At 38.5% G+C, this 13,535-nt stretch overlaps 2 protein-coding genes across 2 annotated transcripts in view; both read left to right on the top strand.

Moving 5' to 3' along the window:
- The window catches only part of LOC128699492 (titin homolog), a gene marked incomplete at its 5' end in the record, with an annotated part of 50,491 nt that extends 43,465 nt beyond the window's left edge, over positions 1 to 7,026 (top strand). The window contains 2 exons of the mRNA XM_053792255.2: positions 1,483 to 1,804; positions 4,525 to 7,026. Coding sequence (XP_053648230.2) covers positions 1,483 to 1,804; positions 4,525 to 7,026 — 2,824 coding nt within the window. The remainder of the gene's footprint in view (positions 1 to 1,482; positions 1,805 to 4,524) is intronic.
- A 649-nt stretch (positions 7,027 to 7,675) lies between these two features.
- Positions 7,676 to 13,535, top strand: LOC128699322 (uncharacterized). Its single transcript, XM_053791940.2, has one exon. It carries the CDS (start codon positions 7,682 to 7,684, stop codon positions 11,102 to 11,104), a length of 3,423 nt encoding a protein of 1,140 aa, XP_053647915.1. The 5' UTR covers positions 7,676 to 7,681; the 3' UTR covers positions 11,105 to 13,535.

Here is a 13,535-nt window from a genome sequence, read left to right on the forward strand (position 1 = left end):
TTGGCTAGGTGTGGGTTCCAGACTGGTGCCGCATACCCCAATAGGGGCCTAACGTACACAGTGTACAGGGTCGGAACGCTGTTTGTTAGGCGCCCATATGCTGCAGCAGTGATTTGGTTGATGTGCGCCTCAGGAGACGCGCCTGGTGTTATACTCACCCCAAGATCTTTTTTCTTGAGTGAGGTTTGTAGTCTCTGGCCCCCTAGACTGTACTCCGTCTGTGGTCTTCTTTGCCCTTCCTCAATCTTCATGACTTTGTACTTGGTGGGGTTGAACTCCAGAAGCCAGTTTCTGGACCAAGTCAGCAGCCTGTCCAGATCCATCTCTAGTTCTGCCTGGTCCTCGTCTAATTGAATTCTTCTCATCAACTTGACATCATCTGCAAACAGGGACACTTCGGAGTCTATTCCTTCAGTCATGTCGTTCACAAATACCAGAAACAGCACCAGTCCTAGGACTGATCCCTGTGGAACCCCGCTCGTCACAAGCGCCCACTCTAACACCTCGCCACGTACCATGACTCGCTACTGTCTTCCTGACAGGTATTCCTTGATCCATTGTAGTGCCTTCCCTGTTATCCCTGCCTGGTCCTCCAGTTTTTGCGCTTACTTCTATCTTACTGCTGTCACCTTGTCATAGAACTCAAGTAGGTTTGTGACACAGGATTTCCCGTCCCTGAAACGATGTTGGCTCTTCTTGATAAGCTTATTCCTTTCTAGGTGTTCCACCGTTCTTCTCCTGATAATCTTCTCCCTAACCTTGCATACTATACACGTCAGTGACACTGGTCTGTAGTTTAGTGCTTCTTGTCTGTCTCCTTTTTTAAAAATTGGGACTACATTTGCTGTCTTCCATACCTCAGGTAGTCGCCCTGTTTCGATGGATGTGTTGAATATTGTTGTTAGGGGTACACATAGCACCTGTGTGTGTGTGTGTGTGTGTGTGTGTGTGTGTGTGTGTGTAGTGTGACCTAAGTGTCAGTAGAAGTACCAAGATAGACCTGTTTTCCCGCGTGTTTATGAGACAGAAAAAAGATACCAGCAATCTTACCATCATGTAAAACAATTACAGGTTTTCTTTTCACACTCACTTGGAAGAACGGTAGTACCTCCCTGGGTGGTTGCTGTCTACCAACCTATTACCTAGGTCTGACCTAGGTCTATATATATATATATATATATATATATATATATATATATATATATATATATATATATATATATATATATATGTGCAATACAAATTGTAACAATGCAGAACAAGCCACATGGGATATGGAAATTTTTAGCTCTAGGTCTTTTGCACTCTACAGCGTCGTCAGGAGCTGTGCGGTGTTGCAAGACAGCAACATATAAGAGGGGAAATTATCTGAGGCAAGGAAGAAGGTATCAGTGGCTTCCCATGTCACATACTCTGTATGACCCCTACGGGTTTGGTGTTGCCCTTTGATTGTGATAATAAGTCCCTCACTTTCGTCGACAGGGACACTGCCTACGACACTCCATACGAAGACTTCTACCAGGGCTTCGAGCCCAATAACCTGGGCAACAACCCCACCTACCAAGACTACGACCCTAACTACCAAGGCTACGATCCAAACTACCTAGGCTACAACCCCAATGACCAAGACTACGACCCCGACAACGATCCGTCTGGGGGATATTTGGATTATAACCCTATCTTCACATACACACGACCGGTAGTCTACAAACAGGGATCAAACCTCGGGCCAGAAGGCGAATTTGATGGGACTACCGAAGTCAGGTCAGCATACAAGGGCTACGATAACAACTACAGAACTAAGGTAAGGTATAAGTGTGAGGCTGTTTATGGGAACGTTACCGACCACACCACAAACATATGTGTAAGTTTCCTCATATTATGTGCCCGGAGTGTGGTAAAAACATTCCCATCCCATCATAGAAGTGTGAAACAGAAATCCGTTAAACGTTTTAGATTTTGGAAGCACTGCTAGTCTTTTGTAGCCTTGCTAAGTGTTCAGCTCCATAGCTTCAATCATTGTGAAGCTTAAGCATGAGAATGCAGCCTTTCATACCAGAGCCAGCGAGATGCAGAAGTGTGGAGGGTATCACAGGAGGCGGGGCCCACTAGTATCAGTAAGACCATAGAAATTGAGGGGCAAAGCAGCAAGCCTACTGGCCCATTATAGGCAGGTCCTCAAATCCAAATCTTGTCACTCATAACTAGTGGTTGAGCAATCAGACGTAACGTCTAGCCAATAAAGATACCGAAGTGTTGAACATGTATGTCATTCATCATAAGTAAGTTATCCACATATTAAAGTTTATATACGTAATTCCTCTAACTGGTGGTAGTCACTTTAGATACGTTCTAATATGATTCATCACTTCACTTGCTCTAATTATAATTGTAGTTGTTGTAAATATTTACGGAGCACATTGGTTGTTTTAACAGTAATGTACTTTTATAAACTGCCGTTAAATATGTGAACAGAGGAATGTTATAAAGAAACTCTCTCTAAAGTAGCCAAATCTCCCACTTCGAATATAAAATTACGTTCTGAGACTTAAGATCTCCCATTAAGTGCCAATAACGTAAGATTGCAATCAAAGGTATAAAATAGATTGGATTTGAGAAATTTAGAGTTATATATTAGGCAGCAGTAGGAATGTTGACAATGAAATAGGTGTGAGTCCCATGGTTCGGTTGGTAGGGCACTTTATTGACATACTGAGTGTCTGTGGTTCAATAACGGCACAGGCGGAAATGTTGGCATATTTCCTTACACCTGCTCCCCCTGTTCCTCTAGTATTAAATAGGTACCTGGGTGTTAGCCGACTGGTGTGGGTCGCATCCTGACAAACAAGATTAGAGGAACCCAATGGAAATGAGACAGAATGACTTTATTGAATTATTCCGAGTGATTAACCTTCCTTCCGGGTTAAAAATCTGAACAAAATCTAATCTATTTCTTATTGTCTACCCTGGGCATGTTTTCTTATTTTATTACTCTCATGTACTTCGGTGTCTGTATGAAGTTAATTCTTTTTTTATTGTAGTTGGCATACACGTATTGTAAACATTAAAAATAACTTCGTTATTTTAATATTTTCACAATATATATATATATATATATATATATATATATATATATATATATATATATATATATATATATATATATATATATATATATATATATATATATATATGTACGTATATATATATATATATATATATATATATATATATATATATATATATATATATATATATATATATATATATATATATATATATATATATATATATATATGTGTGTATTTTTTTTTTTTTTTCAACAAGTCGGTCGTCTCCCACCGAGGCAGGGTGACCCAAAAAAGAAAGAAAATCCCCAAAAAGAAAATACTTTCATCATCATTCAACACTTTCACCACACTCACACATTATCACTGCTTTTGCAGAGGTGCTCAGAATACAACAGTTTAGAAGCATATACGTATAAAGATACACAACATATCCCTCCAAACTGCCAATATCCCAAACCCCTCCTTTAAAGTGCAGGCATTGTACTTCCCATTTCCAGGACTCAAGTCCGACTATATGAAAATAACCGGTTTCCCTGAATCCCTTCACTAAATATTACCCTGCTCACACTCCAACAGATCGTCAGGTCCCAAGTATCATTCGTCTCCATACACTCCTATCTAACACGCTCATGCACGCTTGCTGGAAGTCCAAGCCCCTCGCCCACAAAACCTCCTTTACCCCCTCTTTCCAACCCTTTCGAGGACGACCCCTACCCCTCTTTCCTTCCCCTATAGATTTATATGCTTTCCATGTCATTCTACTTTGATCCATTCTCTCTAAATGACCAAACCACCTCAACAACCCCTCTTCTGCCCTCTGACTAATGCTTTTATTAACTCCACACCTTCTCCTAATTTCCACACTACGAATTTTCTGCATAATATTTGCACCACACATTGCCCTTAGACAGGACATCTCCAACCGTCTCCTCGCTGCTGCATTTACCACCCAAGCTTCACATCCATATAAGAGTGTTGGTACTACTATACTTTCATACATTCCCTTCTTTGCCTCCATAAATAACGTTTTTTGACTACACATATACCTCAATGCACCACTCACCTTTTTTCCTTCATCAATTCTATGATTAACCTCATCCTTCATAAATCCATCCGCCGACACGTCAACTCCCAAGTATCTGAAAACATTCACTTCTTCCATACTCCTCCTCCCCAATTTGATATCCAATTTTTCTTTATCTAAATCATTTGATACCCTCATCACCTTACTCTTTTCTATGTTTATATATATATATATATATATATATATATATATATATATATATATATATATATATATATATATATATATATATATATATATATATACATATATATATATATATATATATATATATATATATATATATATATATATATATATATATATATATATATATATATATATATATATATATATATATATATATATAATGTAACTATGATGTTTCAGGTTGGACGTAAGAAGGACAATCTTGGTGCCGATGGCACTCTAGATGGGTCTACAGAACATCAGGATAAGTACCAAACATATGCCACCTACCGCCCAGTTGTATATAAACAAGGTTCGAACCTTGCCCCTGAGGGAGACTTTGGTGAGCTTACAGAAACTCATGATCAGCACCGTCAATTTGAATACCAGCGGCCAGTAGTGCAGAGGCAAGGAGCAAACCTCAACGCTGAAGGAAACTTTGATGAAGATACTGAATACGGAGCAGAATACTACAAGAAAGACTCAGATAGGCTAACAAGATGGAAAAGAGCAGGAGATAATCTTAAGCAAGAAGGAGAGTTTGGTGAGATTACAGAGACTCACGACAGACACCGTGAGTTTGCTGCCCAAAGACCAGTGGTTCAACACCAAGGAGCTAATCTTTCTACAGAGGGTAAATTTGCCACAGACACAGAGTATGACAAAGAGTTCTACCAGAAAGACGCCACTAAACGCACTACCAAAAGGAAAACAGACAGCCTAAAACCTAAAGGCGACTTTGGTGAGGTGACAGAAACACAGGACAAGCACCGCAAGTTTGAAGCTAAACGTCCTGTAGCGAAGAGGCAAGGCGCTAATCTCTTAACTGAGGGAGAATTTGAAGATGATACAGAGTACGTTGATCAATATTATGGGAAAGGTTCCGAGAAGCGTATCTCAAAGAAAACCAATGATAATTTGAAACAAGAGGGAAACTTTGGTGAAGTGACAGAAAAACAAGACAAACACCGCAAGTTTAACACCCAACGCCCTGTAGTTTATCACCAAGGAGCTAACCTAGCAACCGAAGGAAACTTCACAAATGATACAGAATATGACAAGGAGTTTGCTAAGAAGAACGCTCAAAAACGTAAGGGGATAAAATACACAGATAATCTGCAGCAAGAAGGTGATCTCGACGAGGTCACAGAAACTCATGATAAACACCGCAAGTTTAACACTCAGCGCCCTGTAGTTTATCACCAAGGAGCTAACCTAGCAACTGAAGGAAACTTCACAAATGATACAGAATATGACAAAGAGTTTGCTAAGAAGAACGCTCAAAAACGTAAGGGGATAAAATACACAGATAATCTGCAGCAAGAAGGTGATCTCGATGAGGTCACAGAAACTCATGATAAACACCGCAAGTTTAACACCCAGCGCCCTGTAGTTTATCACCAAGGAGCTAACCTAGCAACTGAAGGAAACTTTTCAAATGATACAGAATATGACAAAGAGTTTGCTAAGAAGAACGCTCAAAAACGTAAGGGGATAAAATACACAGATAATCTGCAGCAAGAAGGTGATCTCGATGAGGTCACAGAAACGCATGACAAACACCGCAAGTTTAAGACAAAACGTCCTGTAGCCCACAGACAAGGTGATAATCTATCAAATGAGGGAGACTTTGAAGACGATACGGAGTACATTAATCAGTACCAAGTAAAAGGTTCGGAGAGGCGCATATCAAAAAAAAACAGCGACAATTTGAAACAGGAAGGCAACTTTGGTGAAGTGACAGAAACGCAGGACAAACACCGCAAGTTTAACACTCAGCGCCCTGTAGTTTATCACCAAGGAGCTAACCTAGCAACCGAAGGAAACTTTTCAAATGATACAGAATATGACAAGGAGTTTGCTAAGAAGACAGCTCAAAAACGTAAGGGGATAAAATACACAGATAATCTGCAGCAAGAAGGCAATTTCGGAGAGGTGACAGAGACCCACGACAAACACCGTAAATTCAACAACCAGCGTCCAGTAGTTCAGAAAAAGGGGGCATATCTTTCAACTGAGGGGGATTTTTTAGATGATACGGAATACGCCAAACAGTACCACAACAAAGATCCGAATAAACGTAGCTCCAAAAGAAATACTGACAATCTGAAAGCGCAAGGAGATTTTGGTGAGGTAACTGAAACAAAAGACAAGCACCGTAAGTTTGACACAAAACGTCCTATAGTGAAAAGGCAAGAAGCTAATCTAGCAGTTGAGGGTGAATTTGAAGACGATACCGAGTACGTTAATCAGTATCAAGTAAAAGGCTCTAAGAAGCGTATTCCATGGAAAACCAGTGACACTTTGAAACAAGAAGGAAACTTTGGTGAAGTGACAGAAAAGCAAGACAAACATCGTAAGTTTAACGCCCAACGCCCTGTAGTCTATCATCAAGGAGCTAATCTAGCAACCGAAGGAAACTTCTTAAATGATACGGAATACGACAAGGAGTTTGCTAAAAAGGAAGCCCAAAAACGCAGAGAGATAAAATACAAAGATAATCTGCAACAAGAAGGACAATTTGGTGAAGTTACAGAGACCCACGACAAATACCGTAAGTTAAACACCCGGCGTCCTGTGTTTCAGAAACAGGAGTCACACCTTTCAAGTGAGGGGGATTTTATAGATGATACAGAATATGCCAAAGAGTACAATAAAAAGCTCCTAGTAAGTACACTACCAAAAGAAGTACACACAACTTAAAGCCTCAAGAAAACTTTGGTGTGGTTAACAGACAGTACTGTCACCACAAGTACCAACACAAGTATCACCACCACAAATATCAACACCACAGGTATCAACACCACAAGTACCAACACCACAGGTATCACACTACAAGTATCACCATCCAATTCTCTGTAATTTATTGTCAAGGAGGCAAGATTACAACTGATGGCAGTCTCTTAAGAGAACACAGAAACAAAAGTTTATAAAGAAGGGAATTTTGGTGAGGTAACAAAAGGCCCATAAAATAACGAAGTAAAGTTTTCTGAGCAAAGGAAATTTTTGAGAAAAAACTGAATACAGTTTTGAATTTGCTGAATATAGTGTCACAAAGTGCACTGCAAAGAAAAGAGAAGTAATAATTTGCTATAAAAAGACAAACTAGCTCTGTATCTGAAAAAAACAGAGACAAGATGTAAAACAACCCTTGTGCATAAAAAAAACTCCTTACTCCAAGATGGCAAGTTTGATAGAATATCAAAGAGTAAATTTACATATAAAAATTTGAAAGATAAACTTCCTACAGTAAATAAACCCAAGGACAATCTCTCCTAGTTGAGGGAACATTAGTGAGTAGGCTAAGATCCAGGACCAGTTCCAGGACTACAAAACTCAAAGACGTCAGGTGAATAAGATGAATAATAGCCTAAAATATACAGGAAAAGTTACTGCCTTTAGTGAAATATTAAATAGTTATCAGCCAACTGACCCTTCTAGACCTGAAAGAAGAAGAGCAGGCACAAATCTGCGAGGTGAAAAGAATTTCGGAGACGAAGTAAATAATTCAATGTTCCACATCTTTGGAGGTCAACACCGCTACTCCTACCGGATCCCAGATAACCTAAAGCCAGACGGGATCTTTGGGGAAAAAAGTGAAGTTAAAGACAAATACCGTGAGTTTGCTGCAGAAAGACCAGTCATTTGGCGACAGAAAACAAACCTCATGGTGATAGGGAAATTTAGTGAAGTCTCAGAGTCTCGAAATCAGTACAAAGATTTCCAAGCGAAACGACCAAACATCAAGAAGATGGAGGCAAATTTGAAGCCTGAGGGAAATTTTGGGGAAACAACTGAAGTTCATGACCAGTATCGAGAACTTCATACTCACCGTAACATTGCTCCTAAACATCAAGCAAGCATTCGTCCAGAAGGACATTTTGGAGAAACATCAGAAAATAAAGATAGCTATCGACAATTTGAGACCCAAAGGATCATCGCAAAAAAACATGGTTCTAGTTTAAAGCCTGAGGGTCAATTTGGTGAAACATCAGAGATTCGAGACAAATTTAGACCCATGGAAACTCATCGAAGAATTGCAAAAAAGCATTCTGCAAATCTCAGACCTGAAGGAGATTTTGGTGAGAAATCCGAGGTTCATGATAAATACAAGGCATTAGAAACTCACAGGAACATTGCTAAGAAGCATTCAGCAAACCTCAGACCCGAGGGAGATTTTGGTGAGAAATCTGAGGTTCATGATAAATACAAGGCCTTGGAAACTAAAAGGAACATTGCAAAGAAACATTCAGCAAACCTCAGACCTGAAGGCGACTTTGGCGAGACCTCAGAAATTCATGATAAATATAAACCATTGGAAACTCACAGGAACATTGCAAAGAAACATTCAGCAAACCTCAGACCCGAGGGAGATTTTGGTGAGAAATCTGAGGTTCATGATAAATACAAGGCCTTGGAAACTAAAAGGAACATTGCAAAGAAACATTCAGCAAACCTCAGACCTGAAGGTGACTTTGGTGAGACCTCAGAAATTCATGATAAATACAAGGCCTTAGAAACTAAAAGGAACATTGCAAAGAAACATTCAGCAAACCTCAGACCAGAAGGTGACTTTGGTGAAACCTCAGAAATTCATGATAAATATAAACCTTTGGAAACTCACAGGAACATTGCAAAGAAACACTCAGCAAACCTCAGACCAGAAGGTGACTTTGGTGAAACCTCAGAAATTCATGATAAATACAAGGCCTTGGAAACTCACAGGAACATTGCAAAGAAACATTCAGCAAACCTCAGACCAGAAGGTGACTTTGGTGAAACCTCAGAAATTCATGATAAATATAAACCTTTGGAAACTCGCAGGAACATTGCAAAGAAACACTCAGCAAACCTCAGACCAGAAGGTGACTTTGGTGAAACCTCAGAAATTCATGATAAATACAAGGCCTTGGAAACTCACAGGAACATTGCTAAAAAACACTCAGCAAACCTCAGACCTGAAGGTGACTTTGGCGAAACCTCAGAAATTCATGATAAATATAAACCTTTGGAAACTCACAGGAACATTGCAAAGAAACACTCAGCAAACCTCAGACCAGAAGGTGACTTTGGTGAAACCTCAGAAATTCATGATAAATACAAGGCCTTGGAAACTCACAGGAACATTGCTAAAAAACACTCAGCAAACCTCAGACCTGAAGGTGACTTTGGTGAGACCTCAGAAATTCATGATAAATACAAGGCCTTGGAAACTCACAGGAACATTGCTAAAAAACACTCAGCAAACCTCAGACCTGAAGGTGACTTTGGCGAAACCTCAGAAATTCATGATAAATATAAACCTTTGGAAACTCACAGGAACATTGCAAAGAAACACTCAGCAAACCTCAGACCAGAAGGTGACTTTGGTGAAACCTCAGAAATTCATGATAAATACAAGGCCTTGGAAACTCACAGGAACATTGCTAAAAAACACTCAGCAAACCTCAGACCTGAAGGTGACTTTGGTGAGACCTCAGAAATTCATGATAAATACAAGGCCTTGGAAACTCACAGGAACATTGCTAAAAAACACTCAGCAAACCTCAGACCTGAAGGTGACTTTGGTGAGACCTCAGAAATTCATGATAAATATAAACCTTTGGAAACTCACAGGAACATTGCAAAGAAACACTCAGCAAACCTCAGACCAGAAGGTGACTTTGGCGAAACCTCAGAAATTCATGATAAATATAAACCTTTGGAAACTCACAGGAACATTGCAAAGAAACACTCAGCAAACCTCAGACCAGAAGGTGACTTTGGTGAAACCTCAGAAATTCATGATAAATACAAGGCCTTGGAAACTCACAGGAACATTGCTAAAAAACACTCAGCAAACCTCAGACCTGAAGGTGACTTCGGTGAGACCTCAGAAATTCATGATAAATATAAACCATTGGAAACTCACAGGAACATTGCAAAGAAACATTCAGCAAACCTCAGACCTGAAGGTGACTTTGGTGAGACTTCTGAGGTTCACGACAAATACAAAGCACCGGACACTCACAGAAACATTGCAAAGAAGCATACAGCAAGCCTTAGACTGGAAGGTGACTTTGGTGAGACTTCTGAAGTTCATGATCAATATAAGCCTTTGGATAGTCACAGAAAGATTGCAAAAAAGCACTCAGCAACTCTAAAACCTGAAGGCCAGTTTGGAGAAACTTCAGAAATCCAAGATAAATACAGAAGCTTAGAGACGCAAAGAAATATTGCTAAGCGTCATAGTGCTAAGCTGAAGCCTGAAGGGAGCTTTGGTGGGACATCAGAACTTCACGATAAGTACAAAAACTATGATCCTCAGAGAAACATAGCTAAACGTCAAGTAGCTAAATTGATACCTGAAGGGGATTTTGGAGAAATCACTGAAGTTAAAGACAGTTATAGACAAAAAGAAACAAGGAGAAATATTGCTAAACCCCACAGTGGAAAACTTAAACCTGAGGGAGAATTTGGAGAGACATCAGAGCTTCATGACAAATACAAGACTTTTGAAGCTCACAGAAATATTGCCCAGCCCCATAATCCATCCTTAAAACCAGAGGGTAGATTTGGTGAAATCTCAGAGTGCCAAGATAGTTACCGAGACCATGAGCCTAAACGACCAAAAGTAGACAAGATAAATAGTGATCAACTTTGGCTCGATAGTCCTCAAATTGTAATCAGAGGCACTACAGAAACATTATCCACATACACTGAGTTTTCTGATATAAAAGCTACAGATCTGAGAGTCCCACCAAAATACACACATAATGTGATAGCAGTGAAAGCAGCCTAAGACTACAGCTGATACAATATTATGTATTTCTGTTAATACTCTCCGTTTCAATTTAATTACTATATTTTAATGATATAGCACTGACTTACCTCTAGCTCAAGAGTATTTTTCTAAATTCATGGTGAGCATCAGGTGAATCATACAATTATTAATTCCTGCATTACTGTATTGTTTCTGATTTTCTTCATGATTTTGTAAAAATATCATGTATTCCCTTGTTTAAGTTATTGTATTGTGACTTTTTATCCTCTACTGTGGTTAAGTTTGTATAGTCATAGATTTACATATGCAAGGCCACTGGTTCAATTCCCAATACTCCTTTACACAGTTTGATACCTTTGTTTTTTAAATTTACCCTTTTGTTTTACTCCTGACCAATATTAAAAAAAATATGTAATATATATATTTTAAAACAGAAACATGGGTTGTAATTTCGACCATGTAGATGGCATATTTTGGTACAATTGAGTGTAGCATTTAAGCAATATACAGTAAAGGAGGTCCCAACATATGAACACCCCAAGTTACACACATCTACACCTACAAATGGTTCAAGTTGTGGTACTTCTATTTGTGTTTACAAATACCCCAAGTTACATACATCCATATTTACAGGCACCACAAATTAAACACATCCATACTTACAAGTGGCACAACTTCCACAAATCCATACATACAAACACAGCACATACGAACCTTTGTACTATTGTTTTCTGTACAAGTAACTTGTTTGCAAGTTTATACACCAGAAACACAACTTACAAGTTGAGGACTGCCTGTACTGTACTGGACATGACTTCTCTGCAGCAGTGCATTTGAGATACAGCATTTTGCAGACCTTTACTCACGTTATATATTTCTCAACTCATCATCATAGATATTAGACATTTTAATTATGTAGTATGGTAATGCATAGTATCTTAGTCTAATACTTTTAGTAGTTATTCCTATTAGTGGTGATGTTGACATGGGAGCATAATAAAAAGTCTTCTTGCAGCATTATCATCAGACAATGCTAGCTATAGAGGACTTCAAAGAAGTATTAAGTAATGGTTGACTGATGAAGTGTCAGAGGTTAAGTGCATAATCACTTTACTGGGTAACAAAGTTTTCAAGGTAATTTTTAAAAAGTATTAAATTTCAATGTAACATTCTTCATTCAAATCCAAAGGAATGTGTTCCAAGAGAAGCTCGAGGATTTTGAGTTCATCATTAGTGAACTTAAATTTCGTTACGAAAAAATGGGATACGTTTTCGAGCCCCAAAACATCTGTAGAAATAAATGGTATAAAATACCGACACAATGGAAATATAAACACTTAAGCAGTATAATGTGATCCTTTATTGACAACGTTTTGCCCACACAGTGGGCTTTATTAAGTCACAAACAGATCTGTTTGTGACTTGATAAAGCCCACTGTGTGGGCAAAACATTGTCAATAAAGGATCACATTATACTGCTTAAGTGTTTATATTTCCAAAACATCTGTAATTGGACATAATATTAGTCAAACCTTTTGAATTACAATATTCTGGAATAGCTGTACTACAAACAGGTCATCTGACAGACATATATACTGCAATATAATATTGTATAATAGGTGAGGCAATTTACATATAAGCACTAAGTTGTAGATCTAAGGGCCTAGCTCACGAACATCACCATAATCCAGCCAAGCTTGTGACTGTTTGGATTGTGGGTCTGCAAGCACAGCTTGTGAATGAATAATAAGGCATATTATTATATTAAAAAACACAAACTAAACCCACATGGATTATACAGCTGCAATAAAACATGCCTCGAAATTTGCCATACGTGTATTCACATATGATATTGTACATATATGGAATTTGTGGATATGGAAAGAGTAAAGTATATTCTTAGTTAATCTTTAGTCACTTAACCTCATAAAGAAGACAGAAACATGAAAGTTGTTTGAGAAAGGCTGAAGATAAAAAAAAATGTGCAATAAACAAGGGCACATGAAGGGAACCCAAAGGATTCAGTCAGCCCAGTATGCACAAGCACCTAGACGCAGGCAGTCTAGTTGTCCTGATGCTGTCATCGCTGCCACTAGTCACCTAACAATCAGGCATTCAAATTTTTGTATCTACTGCAGTAATCACGAATAAAGACATTTTTTTCAGTATGTATATTCTTTCATGTAATAATATGCCTTCTAAAAGATTTATATTTTTATTAACCTGTATTCTTTAAGAGGTGACATTATCACAGTTTAGTTATATTTGGTACAGAAATGCTAATAGTTACAAAATGCAGTTTTGACTGTGGTCAAATAGTCTTTTCAATAAATATTTTCATTAAGGTTGTAGTCCTTTCAAGGGAGAACGTGTTGCTGCTGGTGAAGGGCTCTTAATCCAAGCAATATGAGCTATCCTCGCCTTCCTTGGATCATTCTCGATTACTGTA

Source organism: Cherax quadricarinatus, chromosome 61, assembly GCF_038502225.1.
Source record: "Cherax quadricarinatus isolate ZL_2023a chromosome 61, ASM3850222v1, whole genome shotgun sequence".
NCBI classification, from domain to species: Eukaryota; Metazoa; Arthropoda; class Malacostraca; order Decapoda; family Parastacidae; genus Cherax; species Cherax quadricarinatus.

What these genes read in the sequence shown, in the direction of transcription:
- LOC128699322 (XM_053791940.2), top strand. Translation starts at nt 7,682, where the DNA reads ATGAATAATAGCCTAAAATATACAGGAAAAGTTACTGCCTTTAGTGAA.